The 19,201-nt window shown below is 48.2% G+C and overlaps 1 protein-coding gene across 2 annotated transcripts in view; it reads left to right on the forward strand.

Annotated features, from left to right (window-relative positions):
- The window catches only part of ACADVL (acyl-CoA dehydrogenase very long chain), a 50,142-nt gene that overhangs the window by 8,715 nt on the left and 22,226 nt on the right, over positions 1-19,201 (forward strand). For both annotated transcript variants that reach the window (XM_069767626.1, XM_069767625.1), the window contains exon 2: positions 19,102-19,144. In XM_069767626.1, coding sequence (XP_069623727.1) covers positions 19,102-19,144 — 43 coding nt within the window. The remainder of the gene's footprint in view (positions 1-19,101; positions 19,145-19,201) is intronic.

A 19,201-nucleotide genomic window follows, 5' to 3' on the forward strand; every position in this document is an offset into this window, starting at 1 on the left:
GGGGAGGAGGAACCATCCAATATACAGCGTGTACGGGGGGAGGAACCATCCAATATACAGCGTGTACGGGGGAGGAACCATCCAATATACAGCGTGTACGGGGGAGGAACCATCCAATATACAGCGTGTACGGGGGAGGAACCATCCAATATACAGCGTGTACGGGGGGAGGAACCATCCAATATACAGCGTGTACGGGGGGGGGGGAGGAACCATCCAATATACAGCGTGTACGGGGGGAGGAACCATCCAATATACAGCGTGTACCGGGGGAGGAACCATCCAATATACAGCGTGTACGGGGGGAGGAACCATCCAATATACAGCGTGTACGGGGGAGGAGGAACCGTCCAATATACAGCGTGTACGGGGGGGGGGAGGAACCATCCAATATACAGCGTGTACGGGGGGAGGAACCATCCACTATACAGCGTGTACGGGGGGGGGGAGGAACCGTCCAATATACAGCGTGTACGGGGGGAGGAACCATCCAATATACAGCGTGTACGGGGGGGAGGAACCATCCAATATACAGTGTGTACGGGGGGGGAGGAACCATCCACTATACAGCGTGTACGGGGGGGGGGAGGAATCATCCAATATACAGCGTGTACGGGGGGGGAGGAACCATCCAATATACAGCGTGTACGGGGGGGAGGAGCCATCCAATATACAGCGTGTACGGGGGAGGAGGAACCATCCAATATACAGCGTGTACGGGGGAGGAGGAACCATCCTATATACGGGGGGGGAGGAGCCATCCAATATACAGCGTGTACGGGGGAGGAGGAACCATCCAATATACAGCGTGTACGGGGGGGGAGGAGCCATCCAATATACAGCGTGTACGGGGGAGGAGGAACCATCCAATATACAGCGTGTACGGGGGAGGAGGAACCATCCAATATACAGCGTGTACGGGGGAGGAACCATCCAATATACAGCGTGTACGGGGGAGGAGGAACCATCCAATATACAGCGTGTACGGGGGAGGAACCATCCAATATACAGCGTGTACGGGGGAGGGGAGGAACCATCCACTATACAGCGTGTACAGGGGAGGGACCATCCAATATACATCGTGTACGGGGGAGGAACCATCCAATATACAGCGTGTACGGGGGAGGGACCATCCAATATACAGCGTGTACGGGGGGAGGAACCATCCAACATACAGCGTGTACGGGGGGAGGAGGATCCATCCAATATACATCGTGTACGGGGGAGGAGGAACCATCCAATATACATCGTGTACGGGGGGAGGAGGAACCATCCAATATACAGCGTGTACGGGGGAGGAGGATCCATCCAATATACATCGTGTACGGGGGAGGAGGAACCATCCAATATACATCGTGTACGGGGGGAGGAGGAGCCATCCAATATACAGCGTGTACGGGGGAGGAACCATCCAATATACAGCGTGTACGGGGGAGGAGGAACTACCCAATATACAGCGTGTGCGGGGGAGGAACCATCCAATATACATCGTGTACGGGGGGGGGGGGGGAGGAGGAACCATCCAATATACAGCGTGTACGGGGGAGGAACCATCCAATATACAGCGTGTACGGGGGAGGAACCATCCAATATACAGCGTGTACGGGGGGGGGGGGGGGAGGAGGAACCATCCAATATACAGCGTGTACGGGGGAGGAACCATCCAATATACAGCGTGTACGGGGGAGGAACCATCCAATATACAGCGTGTACGGGGGGGGGGGGGAGGAGGAACCATCCAATATACAGCGTGTACGGGGGAGGAACCATCCAATATACAGCGTGTACGGGGGAGGAACCATCCAATATACAGCGTGTACGGGGGGGAGGAACCATCCAATATACAGCGTGTACGGGGGGGGAGGAACCATCCAATATACAGCGTGTACGGGGGGGGGGAGGAACCATCCAATATACAGCGTGTATGGGGGGGGGAGGAACCATCCAATATACAGCGTGTACGGGGGAGGAGGAACCATCCAATATACAGCGTGTACGGGGGAGGAACCATCCAATATACATCGTGTACGGGGGGGGGGGGGAGGAGGAACCATCCAATATACAGCGTGTACGGGGGGGGAGGAGGAACCATCCAATATACAGCGTGTACGGGGGAGGAACCATCCAATATACAGCGTGTACGGGGGGAAGGAACCATCCAATATACAGCGTGTACGGGGGGAGGAGGAACCACCCAATATACAGCGTGTACGGGGGGGGGGAGGAACCACCCAATATACAGCGTGTACGGGGGGGGGGAGGAACCATCCAATATACAGCGTGTACGGGGAGGCACCATCCAATATACAGCGTGTACGGGGGGAGGAGGAACCATCCAATATACAGCGTGTACGGGGGAGGAGGAACCATCCAATATACAGCGTGTACGGGGGAGGAGGAACCATCCAATATACAGCGTGTACGGGGGAGGAGGAACCATCCAATATACAGCGTGTACGGGGGAGGGACCATCCAATATACAGCGTGTACGGGGGGGGGGGGGGAGGAACCATCCAATATACAGCGTGTACGGGGGAGGAACCATCCAATATACAGCGTGTACGGGGGAGGAACCATCCAATATACAGCGTGTACGGTGTTATGGCTGGCAATCGGGCAACACAGCGTGCAGTAATCAGCGCACATACAGAGATCTGGCAATAACCAAAAACAATAGGACGAGCTCTGAGACGTGGAATCTCTGTAGACTGCAGTACCTGATCTATCCTCACACAACTATAAGCAGCAGTGGATTGCGCCTATCAACTACCTATGCAACTCGGCACTGCCTGAGGAGCTGACTAGCCTGAAGATAGAAATACAAGCCTGACTTACCTCAGAGAAATCCCCCAAAGGAATAGGCAGCCCCCCACATATAATGACTGTTAGCAAGATGAAAAGACAAACGTAGGAATGAAATAGATTCAGCAAAGTGAGGCCCGATATTCTAGACAGAGCGAGGATAGCAAAGAGAACTATGCAGTCTACAAAAAACCCTAAAACGAAAACCACGCAAAGGGGCAAAAAGACCCACCGTGCCGAACTAACAGCACGGCGGTACACCCCTTTGCTTCTCAGAGCTTCCAGCAAAAGTTAATAGCAAGCTGGACAGAAAAAACAGAAAACAAACTAGAAGCACTTATCTAGCAGAGCAGCAGGCCCAAGGAAAGATGCAGTAGCTCAGATCCAACACTGGAACATTGACAAGGAGCAAGGAAGACAGACTCAGGTGGAGCTAAATAGCAAGGCAGCCAACGAGCTCACCAAAACACCTGAGGGAGGAAGCCCAGAGACTGCAATACCACTTGTGACCACAGAAGTGAACTCAGCCACAGAATTCACAACAGTACGGGGGAGGAATCATCCAATATACAGCGTGTACGGGGGGGAGGAACCATCCAATATACAGCGTGTACGGGGGAGGAGGAACCATCCAATATACAGCGTGTACGGGGGGGAGGAGCCATCCAATATACAGCGTGTACGGGGGAGGAGGAACCATCCAATATACTGCGTGTACGGGGGAGGAGGAACCATCCTATATACAGCGTGTACGGGGGGGGAGGAGCCATCCAATATACAGCGTGTACGGGGGAGGAGGAACCATCCAATATACAGCGTGTACGGGGGGGGGGAGGAGCCATCCAATATACAGCGTGTACGGGGGAGGAGGAACCATCCAATATACAGCGTGTACGGGGGGAGAAACCATCCAATATACAGCGTGTACGGGGGAGGAACCATCCAATATACAGCGTGTACGGGGGAGGAGGAACCATCCAATATACAGTGTGTACGGGGGAGGAACCATCCAATATACAGCGTGTACGGGGGAGGAGGAACGATCCAATATACAGCGTGTACGGGGGGGGGGGGAGGAACCATCCAATATACAGCGTGTACGGGGGGAGAAACCATCCAATATACAGCGTGTACGGGGGAGGAACCATCCAATATACAGCGTGTACTGGGGGAGGAACCATCCAATATACAGCGTGTACGGGGGGGAGGAACCATCCAATATACAGCGTGTACCGGGGGAGGAACCATCCAATATACAGCGTGTACGGGGGAGGAGGAACCATCCAATATACAGCGTGTACGGGGGGGGGGAGGAACCATCCAATATACAGCGTGTACGGGGGGAGAAACCATCCAATATACAGCGTGTACGGGGGAGGGACCATCCAATATACAGCGTGTATGGGGGATGAACCATCCAATATACAGCGTGTACGGGGGAGGAACCATCCAATATACAGCGTGTACGGGGGATGAACCATCCAATATACAGCGTGTACGGGGGAGGAACCATCCAATATACAGCATGCACGGGGGGAGGAACCATCCAATATACAGCGTGTACGGGGGGGAGGAACCATCCAATATACAGCGTGTACGGGGGAGGGACCATCCAATATACAGCGTGTACGGGGGAGGAACCATCCAATATACAGCGTGTACGGGGGGAGGAACCATCCAATATACAGCGTGTACGGGGAGGAACCATCCAATATACAGCGTGTACGGGGGGAGGAACCATCCAATATACAGCGTGTACGGGGGGAGGAGGAACCATCCAATATACAGCGTGTACGGGGGGGGGGTGAAGGAACCATCCAATATACAGCGTGTACGGGGGGGGGGAGAAGGAACCATCCAATATACAGCGTGTACGGGGGGGGGAGGAACCATCCAATATACAGCGTGTACGGGGGGAGGAACCATCCAATATCCAATATACAGCGTGTACGGGTGGGGAGGAACCATCCAATATACAGCGTGTACGGGGGGTGGGAGAAGAAACCATCCAATATACAGCATGTACGGGGGGGGGGGGGGAGAAGGAACCATCCAATATACAGCGTGTACGGGGGGGGAGGAACCATCCAATATACAGCGTGTACGGGGGTGGGGGAGGAACCATCCAATATACAGCGTGTACGGGGGAGGAACCATCCAATATACAGCGTGTATGGGGGGGAAGGAACCATCCAATATACAGCGTGTACGGGGGAGGAACCATCTAATATACAGCGTGTACGGGGGAGGAACCATCCAATATACGGCTTGTGCGGGGGAGGAACCATCCAATATACAGCGTGTACGGGGGGGAGGAGGAGCCATCCAATATACAGCGTGTACGGGGGGAGGAGGAACCATCCAATATACAGCGTGTACAGGGGGAGGAGGAACCATCCAATATACAGCGTGTACGGGGGAGGAACCATCCAATGTACAGCGTGTACGGGGGAGGAACCATCCAATATACAGCATGCACGGGGGGAGGGACCATCCAATATACAGCGTGTACGGGGGAGGAACCATCCAATATACAGCGTGTACGGGGGGGAGGAACCATCAAATATACAGCGTGTACGGGGAGGAACCATCCAATATACAGCGTGTACGGGGGGAGGAACCATCCAGTATAAAGCGTGTACGGGGGAGGGACCATCCAATATACAGCGTGTACGGGGGGAGGAACCATCCAATATACAGCGTGTACGGGGAGGAACCATCCAATATACAGCGTGTACGGGGGAGGAGGAACCATCCAATATACAGCGTGTATGGGGGAGGAACCATCCACTATACAGCGTGTACGGGGGAGGAGGAACCATCCAATATACAGCGTGCACGGGGGGAGGAACCATCCACTATACAGCGTGTACGGGGGGAGGAGGAACCATCCAATATACAGCGTGTACGGGGGGAGGAGGAACCATCCAATATACAGCGTGTACGGGGGGAGGAGGAACCATCCAATATACAGCGTGTACGGGGGGGGTGGGGAGAAGAAACCATCCAATATACAGCGTGTACGGGGGGGGGGAGGAGAAGGAACCATCCAATATACAGCGTGTACGGGGGGGGGGGGAGAAGGAACCATCCAATATACAGCGTGTACGGGGGGGGGAGGAACTATCCAATATACAGCGTGTACGGGGGGGGAGGAACCATCCAATATACAGCGTGTACGGGGGGGGGGAGGAACCATCCAATATACAGCGTGTACGGGGGGGGGAGGAGGAACCATCCAATATACAGCGTGTACGGGGGGGGGAGGAGGAACCATCCAATATACAGTGTTTAGCTTTTCTTCTCAATGCCTGCCCTGCCCCTGGGTTTGCCAGGAAGGTTTATTGCGCTGGTAGAGGCCCAAAGCACCCTCCAGCAGAAACTGGTCTGATAAAGACATGTGGTTCTTTGTTCTGTTATAGTAAGATATTGGGCCTCCGATTGGGGCTAGAAAAATAATGATATATTGTGAATCTCCATCGACGGATTTATCTGCCACTGTAAGCACTAGCCTCTAATTCCACCAGGTAAAAAAGTACTGATTTCTCTGGAACTGCATGTCCCAACTAGCCCAAATTTGGTTTCATTGGAAAGCCAATTTTAAAATAAGCTGAATTAGGGGTGTTCTGGGATTCTGGCATGTTCTGGAGCAGAGATACGAGCATTCTAAAACTTTGTTAAATTTGGTATGTTTGAAGGAATTGGGAGGGTCCGAGGAAACCAACCCCTTTTGTTAGGTCACGAGGCTGGAGTATCTAAGCCCCACACTTAACTCAGCCTGCAGTCTGTGTTTTTTTTTTTTTTTTGCCTGAGGACTGGGCTGTGCTATGCATTGGGACATCTGGGGTCTGCCTGCAGCATGGTTTGGCCTGACATGAACTGAGAACATGTAAGTGTTGATTTTCTCATTTAATCCCTTTATTTTATAATTTCCTTGTACATATTTCAATTGTCTCATATTGTAACATCCTTCCTTTTATGGAGTATAATATTTAATATACTAGATTCGTTCTTCCTGTTCTAAAACGTACCCTAAGTCTTCTGAAGGGAATTACGCTACTTTTTTGGGTTAGCTTCGGACCCGTTTAAATGAAGCTGGTGGCAGCATACCGTGTGCGGGCCTTTGGGTGTCGTTGTAGCGACTACGGCATTGATAATTATTGTTCCTGCCTGAGTGGGAGTAGTTATATCGCCTTGCTGCAGCGTGCCCAATAGCCAGTACATAGCAGGCAACCTTTCTGGCGACTAATTACCCTAGGTGCAGTCCCTAATCTGACCTGAGGGTAAGGGGGCGCCAGAGAGCTGCAAGTTCAAGCAGAACTGTAAAGCGGGATATACATAAATCCCTGCAGTTCGTGGCACATTGAAGAGCAGTGGGATCACTAGAATAAGCCCCTGCTGTAAACTAAGAGGTCAATAGCCTTGTGTGTGTTTTCATCACATTGTAGCAGTGGAGGGATAACTAAGATAAGACCCCTGCACATGTGATAGCCGTCTATTGGCCTAAAGTCACCCCGATCCGTGACGTGGGGGTGACGGTCACGGTGTGAATCGTGACAGCATCAATGATTGGTACAGTCTGAAGCATTCTTTCATACACTAACCAGGTTTATCGGGGCAAGTGTCGCATTGATAAATGGCGTCATGGTTCACATGGAGGATACCTTTATCATCCCCACCACTTACACCAATTTGTCATGAACTGGGGTTCGGTTGCCCCTGGTTCTTTCTGAAGGGGATTTATCTATATCCCAGTTCTCGTTTGGAACTTGCAGCTCTCTGGTGCCCCGCTTACCCTCAGGTCATACAGGGTACTGCACCTAGGATAATTAGTTACCAGAAAGGCTGTCTTACTATGTACTGGCTAATGGGCACACTGCAGCAATTCCGATTATAACTACTCACACTCAGACGGGAACATGTTATGGACCTGGTGGTTAGGAGCACACGGAACGAACTGATGGTTAAACTAACACTGGACCAGCTCTGGGAAGTGGGAGCTCTGCTGACCGCAACCCCTAATCCTATCATACACACTAGAAATAGCGGTGGAGCGTACCTAACACGACCTAGACGCCTCTTCACAGCCTGAGAGCTAACTAGCCCTAGAGATAGAAAATAAAGCCTACCTTGCCTCAGAGAAATTCCCCAAAGGAAAAGGCAGCCCCCCACATATATTGACTGTGAGTTAAGATGAAAGTCACAAACACAGAAATGAAAGAGGTTTCAGCAAAGGAGGCCGGACTCACTAAACAGACTGAGGATAGGAAAGGTATCTTTGCTGTCAGCACAAAAACTACAAAAAGACCACGCAAAGTGTGCAAAAAGACCTCCGCACCGACTCACGAAAGAAGAAAATTATTGTATGTACAATACAATTATAAATAAAATGGGATTAAAGTTGAAAAAACACTTACGTTTCGTTATGTCATATTTCATGGCTGACCATGTGCTGTGGGGGGAAGGACGAGCATATATCCAGATGCATCACCCCTGTCTCTCAGCAGGACTCTGGACCAAAGACACGTGAAGACTGCTGCTTCACTTACATATTTCCTAGCCTAAAACCAAGGCACTCCCCCTGTGGTGACCTCACTTAGAGGCTAAATCCTCCCCTTTTCTTAGAGTTATGGCACCCATTTTTATGCCTAGCTCGCTGTACGAACCTCGTATATGAAAGACATAATGATCAACATTCAACACGTCAAAGGGATTCTTTTAAGTGTAAACACGGCGTAGTTACATGACCCGCTTATTTAACTTCTAGCGATATCAAGGAGTTATAGATCTCTCGATGGACATCCGGAATTTATAATCCTTATATCTCTAGCCCTACTCGGTGCCACTATATAATCTTAAAAGAACAATAGAAGCTCATGGTTTCTATACCAGTTTTAACTAGTACCAGGTGGGAGGGGGAATGAGTAGGGTTCGGAGACTTGTCTGCCGCAGCATAGAGCCATATAAATTCTTGAGGGAGGGGGAAAAATAGAATTATTCTTACCGTTAATTCGGTTTCTAGGAACCTTCCACGACGGCATACGGAGGTTGCCTCTTTGCCCTAATGGGGAACAGGAAATGGAGGGGTTAAAAGGCCCTCCCACCTCCCCCTCACCAGTGACTTATAACTGAAAACCATAGCACCGGTTTACCTTGAATCCCAGATTTAAATCCAGGAGTATAGGGAGGGAACTAGCGCAGTCGTGGAAGGTTCCTAGAAACCGAATTAATGGTAAGAATAATTCTATTTTCTCTAGTCACCTTCCACGACGGCATACGGAGGAATACCAACTAAGTTGGCGCTAGGGAGGGACAACGGCATGGAGTACTTTCCGGCCGAAGGCTAAATCCTTGTTGGGCATTACGTCCAATCTGTAATGTCTGGAGAAAGTATGCAACGAAGACCATGTAGCTGCCCTGCAGATTTGTTCTGCTGATGCACCTTTTCTTTCTGCCCAGGAGACTGAGGTTGATCTAGTCGAATGAGCCTTGATCCCTACTGTAGGGATTTTATCTTGAGCAAGATATGTTTCTGCTATCACTTTCTTGATCCAGTTGGCAATAGTACTTTTTGCTACTTTCTTTCCTTTGTTTTGTCCCGATGGATGGACAAATAGATTCTGATCAATTCTGTAAGAGCTGGTTTGCTCTAGGTAAAATAATACAATGCGTCTGACATCCAGCGTATGAAATCTCTCTTCTTTTGGATTTGTTGGATTTTGGCAAAAAGAAGGTAGAACAATTTCCTGAGAGCGGTGGAAATCTGATACGACCTTTGGAAGAAAGGAAGGGTCAAGGCGCAGTATTATAGAGTCATCCCGAATAGATAAGTATGGTTCTCTCATTGAGAGGGCCTGTAATTCTCCCACCCTCCTTGCTGAGGTAATGGCCACTAGAAAAATTGTTCTATACATAAGATTTTTCTGAGAGCTGGAGGATAATGGTTCAAAGGGTGGACCTCTAAGCCCTTGTAATACTAGATTGAGGTCCCATAATGGTACCTCAATATCATGAGCTGATATCATGAACCTCTTAATCCAGTGATGATTTGCCAGATCCTGATCAAATATAGAACTTAGGGCAGAAACTTGGACTTTAGGGTGCTAGGCCTGAGACCCATTTCTAAGCCTTTTTGCAGAAAGTCTAGAATTTGTGATAAATTCGGATTGAACGGATCTGGTACTTCAGGAATACAAAATGATGAGAATTTCTTCCAGACCAGCTGTGCTGGGGGAGAGAATGGCTAGAAGGTTGGAGGAGTGTTTAATCTAGGGATTGGGGGGGGGGGGGGTATTCATTTTATAGGAGGGGAAGATAGTGCAGACAGAGACCTGGGCACAAATAAGGAAGTTGGGGGTGGCGGTGGCATGGGGGGTGGGGTCAGAACAGTTAATAATTTAAGAAATAGAAGTACAGAGAGGAACATAAAGTGCATGTATACTAATGCCAGAAGCCTCGCCAACAAAATGGACGAATTAGAACTAATGTTGGAGCATAATTATGACATGGTGGGGATATCTGAGACATGGCTGGATGAGAGCCATGACTGGGCTGTTAACTTGCAGGGCTACAGCCTGTTCAGAAATGACCGTACAGATAAGCGAGGGGGAGGGGTGTGTCTATATGTAAAATCGTCCTTAAAACCCATCCTGCGCGATAATATAGGTGAATTTAATGAAAATGTAGAATCCCTGTGGGTGGAGATAAGGGGAGGGGGGGAAAATAATAAATTACTGATAGGGGTTTGTTATAAATCTCCAAAAATAATGGAAGCAATGGAGAATATCCTCGTAAAGCAAATAGATGAAGCTGCGAGAAGTCATTATTATGGGGGACTTCAACTACCCTGAAATAGATTGGGGAACAGAAACCTGCAGTTCCAGCAAAGGTAATCGGTTTTTGACAATTATGAGAGACAATTACCTTTCACAACTGGTTCAGGACCCAACAAGAAGGGGGGCACTGCTAGACCTAATATTAACCAACAGGCCAGACCGCATATCAAATATAAGGATTGGGGGTCACTTGGGAAATAGCGATCACAAAATAATAAGTTTTCAAGTATCCTTTAAAAAGATGTGTAATAGAGGGGTTACAAGGACACTAAACTTCAGGAGGGCAAATTTCCAACGGATGAGAGATGATCTTGGTGCAATTAACTGGGACGATATCCTGAGACACAAAAATACACAAAGAAAATGGGAGACATTTATTAGCATCCTGGATAGGACCTGTGCACAGTATATACCGTATGGGAATAAACATACTAGGAATAGGAGGAAACCAATATGGCTAAATAGAGCTGTAAGGGGAGCAATAAGTGACAAAAAGAAAGCATTTAGAGAATTAAAGGAAGTAGGTAGTGAGGAGGCATTAAATAAATACAGAAAATTAAATAAATTCTGTAAAAAGCAAATCAAGGCAGCAAAGATTGAGACAGAGAGACTCATTGCCAGCGAGAGTAAAAATAATCCTAAAATATTCTTTAACTACATAAATAGTAAGAAACTAAAAAATGATAGTGTTGGCCCCTTAAAAATAGTCTGGGTGAGATGGTGGATGAGGATGAGGAAAAAGCCAATATGCTAAATGACTTTTTTTCATCAGTATTTACACAAGAAAATCCCATGGCAGACAAAATGTCTAGTGATAAAAATTCCCCATTAAATGTCACCTGCTTAACCCAGCAGGAAGTGCGGCGGCGTCTAAAAATCACTAAAATTGACAAATCTCCGGGCCCGGATGGGATACACCCCCGAGTACTGCAGGAGTTAAGTACAGTCATTGATAGACCATTATTTTTAATCTTTAAAGACTCGATAATAACAGGGTCTGTGCCACAGGACTGGCGTATAGCAAATGTGGTGCCAATATTCAAAAAGGGAACAAAAACTGAACTCGGAAACTATAGGCCAGTAAGCTTAACCTCTACTGTGGGTAAAATCCTGGAGGGCATTCTAAGGGACGCTATACTGGAGTATCTGAAGAGGAATAACCTCATGACCCAGTATCAGCACGGGTTTACTAGGGACCGTTCATGTCAGACTAATCTGATCAGCTTCTATGAAGAGGTAAGTTCCGGATTGGACCAAGGGAACCCAGTGGATGTAGTGTATATGGACTTTTCAAAAGCTTTTGATACGGTGCCACACAAAAGGTTGATACATAAAATGAGAATAATGGGGATAGGGGAAAATATGTGCAAGTGGGTTGAGAGCTGGCTCAGGGATAGGAAACAAAGGTGGTTATTAATGGAGCACACTCGGACTGGGTAGAGGTTAGCAGTGGGGCACCACAGGGGTCAGTATTGGGCCCTCTACTTTTTAACATATTTATTAATGACCTTGTAGGGGGCATTCAGAGTAGAATTTCAATATTTGCAGATGACACTAAACTCTGCAGGGTAATCAATACAGAGGAGGACAATTTTATATTACAGGATGATTTATGTAAACTAGAAGCTTGGGCTGATAAATGGCAAATGAGCTTTAATGGGGATAAATGTAAGGTCATGCACTTGGGTAGAAGTAATAAGATGTATAATTATGTGCTTAATTCTAAAACTCTGGGCAAAACCGTCAATGAAAAAGACCTGGGTGTATGGGTGGATGACAAACTTAAATTCAGTGGCCAGTGTCAGGCAGCGGCTACAAAGGCAAATAAAATAATGGGATGCATTAAAAGAGGCATAGATGCTCATGAGGAGAACATAATTTTACCTCTATACAAGTCACTAGTGCGACCACACTTAGAATACTGTGCACAGTTCTGGTCTCCGGTGTATAAGAAAGACATAGCTGAACTGGAGCGGGTGCAGAGAAGAGCGACCAAGGTTATTGGAGGACTGGGGGGTCTGCAATACCAAGATAGGTTATTACACTGGGGCTATTTAGTTTGGAAAAACGAAGACTAAGGGGTGATCTTATTTTAATGTATAAATATATGAGGGGACAGTACAAAGACCTTTCTGATGATCTTTTTAATCATAGACCTGAAACAGGGACAAGGGGGCATCCTCTGCGGTTGGAGGAAAAAAGGTTTAAGCATAATAACAGACGTGGATTCTTTACTGTAAGAGCAGTGAGACTATGGAACTCTCTGCCGTATGATGTTGTAATGAGTGATTCATTACTTAAATTTAAGAGGGGACTGGATACCTTTCTGGAAAAGTATAATGTTACAGGGTATATACACTAGATTCCTTGATAGGGCGTTGATCCAGGGAACTAGTCTGATTGCCGTATGTGGAGTCGGGAAGGAATTTTTTTCCCCAATGTGGAGCTTACTCTTTGCCACATGGGTTTTTTTTGCCTTCCTCTGGATCAACATGTTAGGGCATGTTAGGTTAGGCTATGGGTTGAACTAGATGGACATATAGTCTTCCTTCAACCTTAATAACTATGTAACTATGTAATAACTATGTAACTATTGTATATAGCATTGGTTACCGGTTTCCTTGATTTTTGAAGTGTGGAAACCACTGTTTCTGATAGTCCTTTGGCTCTCAACACCTGGGCTTCAGTAGCCATGCCGCCAGATTCCATTTGTGGGCATCTAGGCGATGGATTGGTCCTTGAGAAAGAAGGTTTTCTTCCATCGGAAACTGGAACGGGCCATCCACCTGTAAATCCACTATCAGGTTGTACCAACTCCTCTTTGGCCACAACGGGGCTACCAATATAGTTGGTGTCTGTTCTTCCCGAACTTTCTGCAAGACTTTTGCCAATATCAGAATTGGTGGAAACGCATAGGCCAGCTGAAAATTCCATTTGTGTGCCAGTGCATCCGCTCCTCTGGAGCCATCTCTGGGGTTTAGGGAGAAGAAGGTTTCGACTTTCGCGTTTTGCCGGGATGCAAAGAGGTCGATTTCTGGAAGACCCCATTTGTTCACCAACATTTCGAAACTTCGGTTGCTCAAACACCATTCCCCCGGATGTATGTCCTGGCGACTTAGATAGTCTGCTTGAGTGTTGGACGAGCCTTTCAGGTGAACTGCTGTCAGGGATAATAGATGTCTTTCTGCCCAAGAACATAGTCTGGCAGATATGTTCTTCAGGTTGTTGTTCTTTGAACTGCCTTGATGTCTGATGTGAGCTACCGTGGTCACATTGTCCGAATATACTCGGACGTGATGTCCCTTGATAAGATGACCCCCTACTAGCAGGGCTTCCTCTACAGCTTTTAGTTCTCTGTAGTTGGATGACTTCCTGCTTGTTGACTGGTCCCAGAGACCTTGGAAAGGGGTGTGATTTATCATGGCCCCCCAGCCCCTTTTGCTGGCATCTGTTGTAACTGTAGTCAGTGGGACTTGTGTCCAACTGACTCCCTTTTGTAAGTTTTTTTGAGATTATCCACCACGCCAGGGAGGCCTTGACACGACCCGGTGTGTACAACCTCTTGTTCAAAGAACTGGGATGACCGTTCCAATTCTGCAGGATATGTGCCTGAAGAATTCTGGAATGGGCTTGGGCCCATGGTGCGGATTGGATGCAGGCTGTCATCGATCCTAGAAGAGACATGCCTTCTCTGATTGTAGGGGATCTGGTGTCTCTGAACGTCTTGACCTTTGATAGTAGTGTTAGACGATGTTCCAATGGAAGGAAGGACATTTGTCTTGCAGAGTCCAGAAGAACTCCCAGGAATTTCCTGCATTTGGAGGGTCGTAGGTGTGATTTTTTCCAAATTTGGAACCCATCCAAGAGACTTCAGAATATTGAGAGTCTTTGATACATGAGACTCCAAGGTTTGTTTGTTTGGTGGGAGCCACTAACAAAAGGTCGTCTAGATAGGGCACTATACAGACGCCTTGCCTCCGGATAAAGGAGACTACTTCCCCCATTATTTTGGAAAATACTCTTGGAGCTGAGGAGATCCCAAACGAAAGGACATGAACTGATAGTGTTCTATCAGACGTCCCTTCTGTACTGCAAATTTGAGATATTGGCGATGTCTCTGGTGAATGGGGATGTAAAAGTATGCGTCTTTCAGATCGATAGTAGCCATGAAGGAGTGTGGGCTTATCAAGGGAATGGCATTTTTTACAGATTCCATCTTGAATCTTCGGTATTTGACATGCCGGTTGAGGCCCTTTAGATTTATAATAATATGGGACTCGCCCGATGGTTTGGGAACCAGAAACAGACGGGAGTAATGCCCCCGATCTCTCTTTCTGATTCCGGAACCTGAGATATCACATTTGACATCTTTAGGGCCCAGAGACCCGACTCTAAAATGGACTGGTCTTTCAAGGAGGGAAGGGAGGTAATCTTTAGACCCCGAGGGGGGAGGAAATGAATTCTATTAGAAGACCCTCTTTGATGACGTTGAGGACCCAGGGGCAATTGGTGATGTTTTGCCACTGGAGTACAAAATTTGAGTCCAAACCCCCCCCCCTCCCACCCCCACCGGGTCGAAGTCACCGCTTCTCCTGTTGAGACTGCAGCTGCTGTTGTTGAGGGATAAGGATATTTCTCCCCCCTCCCTTCGGGTAACTCCACCTCCCGGACTTGCCTTTCCTTCTCTGAGAGGTTTGGGCCTGAAAGGGACGAAAACTTCTTTTTGGGAGTTTTTTGTTCTGGGAGGGCTTTCTTTTTATCGGTTGCCTTTTCCAAGATGTCATCTAGGGAAGGCCCGAAGACATAGTTACCCTTAAACGATATGGCGCACAATTTGGCCTTGGAGGTGATATCACCAGACCACATCTTTAACCAAAGCGCCCTTCTAGCCGAATTAGTCTGTACTAATGACCTAGCAGCAATTCTGATAGTTTCCATAGATGCATCTGCTAGGAAACCCGTGGCTCTAAGGAGACTGGGTAGAGAGTCTAACAATTCAGCTCTATACGTACCCTGGGATATGTGGGATTCCAGTTCACCTATCCAGCGGAAAAGTGCTCTAGCCACACAAGTTGAAGCAATATTGGCTTTGAGGGCTACCGTGGAGGTCTCCCATGATTTTTTTTTTCAACAGACTTTCTATTTTCCTGTCCATTGGATCTTTTAATTGTGACGAGTCTTCGAACGGAAGAGCCGTTCTCTTAGCCACCCTTGCCACCTGTGAATCAACCTTGGGGACATCCCATTTGGCCGAATCCCCATCTAAGGGGGTACTCAGTACCCCACCTTCATCTCGGATGGGGTACTGAGACGTTTTTCAGGTAGTTCCCACTCTTGATCAATCATATCAGATATATTCGAATGAATTGGGAACCCCACGCGTTTACCCTTAGTTATTCCACCAAACATCTGGTCCTGTATGGACTGTGGTTCTGGCTCTTCCTCCAGCCCCATAGTACTGCGCACGGCGGCCACTAAATCCTCAACCCATTCTGAAGAAAAAAGATATTTCCTAGCTTCAGAGGTTATAGGGGACGTAGGTTCCTCCCGTCGACCCGAGGATGAGGCATAGGAGAGGTCTGATTCAGAATCCTCCTCCTGGATTTTCCTTTTTTTAGCTGGAGAAAGTAGCAGTGGGGGTGCAGGGGTAAAGGCCGCTAGGGAAGATTGCACCTCTTGTTTGACCAAGGAGCAGATTTCTTCTAATAAAGAAGGTTGCTCTGCCCTGACAATCTTGTCAGTACAGGTCCTGCAGAGTTTTTTTTTCTCCCATAATGGTGGCAACTTAATGTTACAGATGGCACACTTCTTTTTAGTAGTAGTTTTGGGGGCAGACTTTTCTCCCTGGAACGAGAGGGGAGAGAGAGTCATGACTAATAAAATCCCAATATCACTAGCTAAGTACCCCTGTCCCTGCAGCACTTACTGTGGCACGGGCAGCACTGGGCTCTGCAGACACAGGGCAGGTACTGCTCTCCATGACAGGACAGTCTTACCTGCGACGTTTTCTGGCAGCTTTTATGCTCTGCAGCATGTCCCTGCCCCCAGCGATTGCGAAATCCTCCTCCCCTCCATGGTCCTGGGTGGAGGAACAGCGTCCTGCACGAGGCGCCGCCGGCGGAAGTGCCTCCAGGGAGCGCAGAAAAGACCAGAAGTGACGCGCGCGATCACTTCCGGGTCGCCAGCGGCATGCAGAGGAGAGGAAACCGGAGAGCTCCAGGAGGACTCCGGTCAGGATCGCTGGCCTGCTTTGCCCTCACGGGGGCGCAGGAAGGCCAGGAACTGGTCCCGAGGACACCGCAGCGCGACGGGAGCAGCATAAGGGGGAGGCAAGATACAACCCCATGCTGCCCGGTTTCATATAAGCCAGAGCCTAGTAGGTGCAGTAGTTACCGGCCACCACAGCACATGAAGTAAACCTCTCCTGTCCCATGGGGAAAAGGAAAGACACTGGTGAGGGGGAGGTGGGAGGGCCTTTTAACCTCTCCATTTCCTGTTCCCCATTAGGGCAAAGAGGCAACCTCCGTATGCCGTCATGGAAGGTGACTAGAGAAAGAGGGGTTTATAATTACACACAGGCAGAGGGAGAAAGAGTGGCTCAGAATTCCAGCCTTGTGTTGGCAAGCAGAGGAAACTGCAGCTGAAAGCTTTGTATGTGTAACTGAAGTCAGAAGTTTCCTATTTCCTGACAGGTGTCCTTGTGTATTCCCCTTCTGTAACACACTCTGCACCTTTTTTGCGACTTACCTTTTTTTCCACTTTGAGAGACCTCTCCCGGGAAATGTTGACCTGGTACGATACGAGCACCATCCGTTCCGGAAGTACTGGGCCCGCTCATTCCTGAACTCCAAAGATTAAGTCCTTGATCATTACCTCCTGGGACTGAAGGTATGACGTTGCATTCTGGCCTGCACATCGTGACGGCAGCAAAGCGTTGAGCATTGCCATCTGTACGATGTGCACAGCCGGCTTCTTGTACCACTCCTTGGCCGTTTCTCAAAGCACTGTTCGGTTGGAGGAGTTCATCAGAGAGATCAATACCCCCCATGTTTTTGTTGTACCCCAGTACACAGTCCGGTTTGCAGACCTGTGTAGCAATACCTCGTACAGTGCCGAGGGCGCTGCCATCACCATGTACGGTGGTAAAGAGAAGGACATCCCTCTTGTACTTTATCATCAGCAGGTGGTCACTACATTGGACTCTGCTGTCACCCCATCTGAGCATCTGCCCAAGTAGCGTTTTCGGGAGGCGTCTCTCTGATTTCTTCGGACAGTAACGCAGGCTGTGGTACCCCGCACATAGAGGGATCTGAAGAGTGGGATGCTGGAATAAAAGTTATTGGTGTAGAGGTGATAACCTTTATCAGTGTGAATGTACAATTTTCATAGTGATGAAAATACAGAAAAATCTTTAAATGAGAAGGTGTGTCCAAACTTTTGGTCTGTGCTGTGTATTGGGAATACTTTCGATACATGTATCCAGGGTGGGAATGTCTGAGGAGGTGATGGGGTGCACTTTATTATCATTACACCCCATTATTCCTTGTTGCCCTGTGAGTTTTGAGCTCTGGGTGTCAAAGATGAGATACCCTCACTGTGTTGAGGGAGGATGTAAATTGATCCTTCACGGTTAACTCTGTGATTTCCAAATTTATCTACAGGGCGTTGCTGGCAACTGAAAATGACCAGACGGAGACGTTTGCCTCTGTATGGGGGATCGAGCAGATCTCTGGGCCCCCGTTTATTGTGTATCACTCTTCATAGTCATAGAAATTATACTTCAACCAATCAGCATAAGAACACGCTCACAGTTCTTAACCTATAAGAATGCAGGAAAAACTTAACCCATGAGGATACAGAAAAAATGGAAACTACAGATATGGTCATGACTTCTTGGCATAAAAAAGACATACTAACAGGTGCCTCAGTCTTGTATAGCGATACACCCCCGAGTCCCCTCCCTGGCTCGAGTTAGAATACTCAAGGTCTTTATACCAATTATGAACCATAGCCTAGTTAAATAACAGACTTATGAAAAACAAGGTAAAATTACTTCACGGCAGCTGTAACCTTCTACCTAATTAAATAACAGAATTTATCTTTAACCAACAAGAAAATGGAGTCAAAGCACAAAATGGAGAATCTTAATTTGTTCCTTCACAACTGTCCGTTATTTAACCCTTTATGGACTGTGGGCATTTTCAGGGGTCCCTCCTTATTCCACGTAGGACATAGATGTATGACCTCAGCATTGGGCAGAGCTTCTAGAGACGCACTCACACGAGAGCGCTCTACTGGAGCAGCACACACATCAGTACAAGCTTCTGGGGGTGCCTGGAACAATATGACCCGGGCGGGAGTCGTCCGTGTCCCCCACTGATTAGTTGGGGGTAAATATTTCATTATGCTTGGTGTCTCCCTTTGGGGTCATAGCTCTGTATCTGACTGTATGTGTTTTACACAGGACCCAGGCTGGATGTGTCCGGGGGTACGCCCAATCTGCAGAGGTAATCGCTGTCTATCACTCGTCTGTGCCCCTCACACATTCCCCCCTTGTGATACTC

This window comes from Ranitomeya imitator, chromosome 4, assembly GCF_032444005.1.
Source record: "Ranitomeya imitator isolate aRanImi1 chromosome 4, aRanImi1.pri, whole genome shotgun sequence".
Lineage (NCBI taxonomy): Eukaryota > Metazoa > Chordata > Amphibia > Anura > Dendrobatidae > Ranitomeya > Ranitomeya imitator.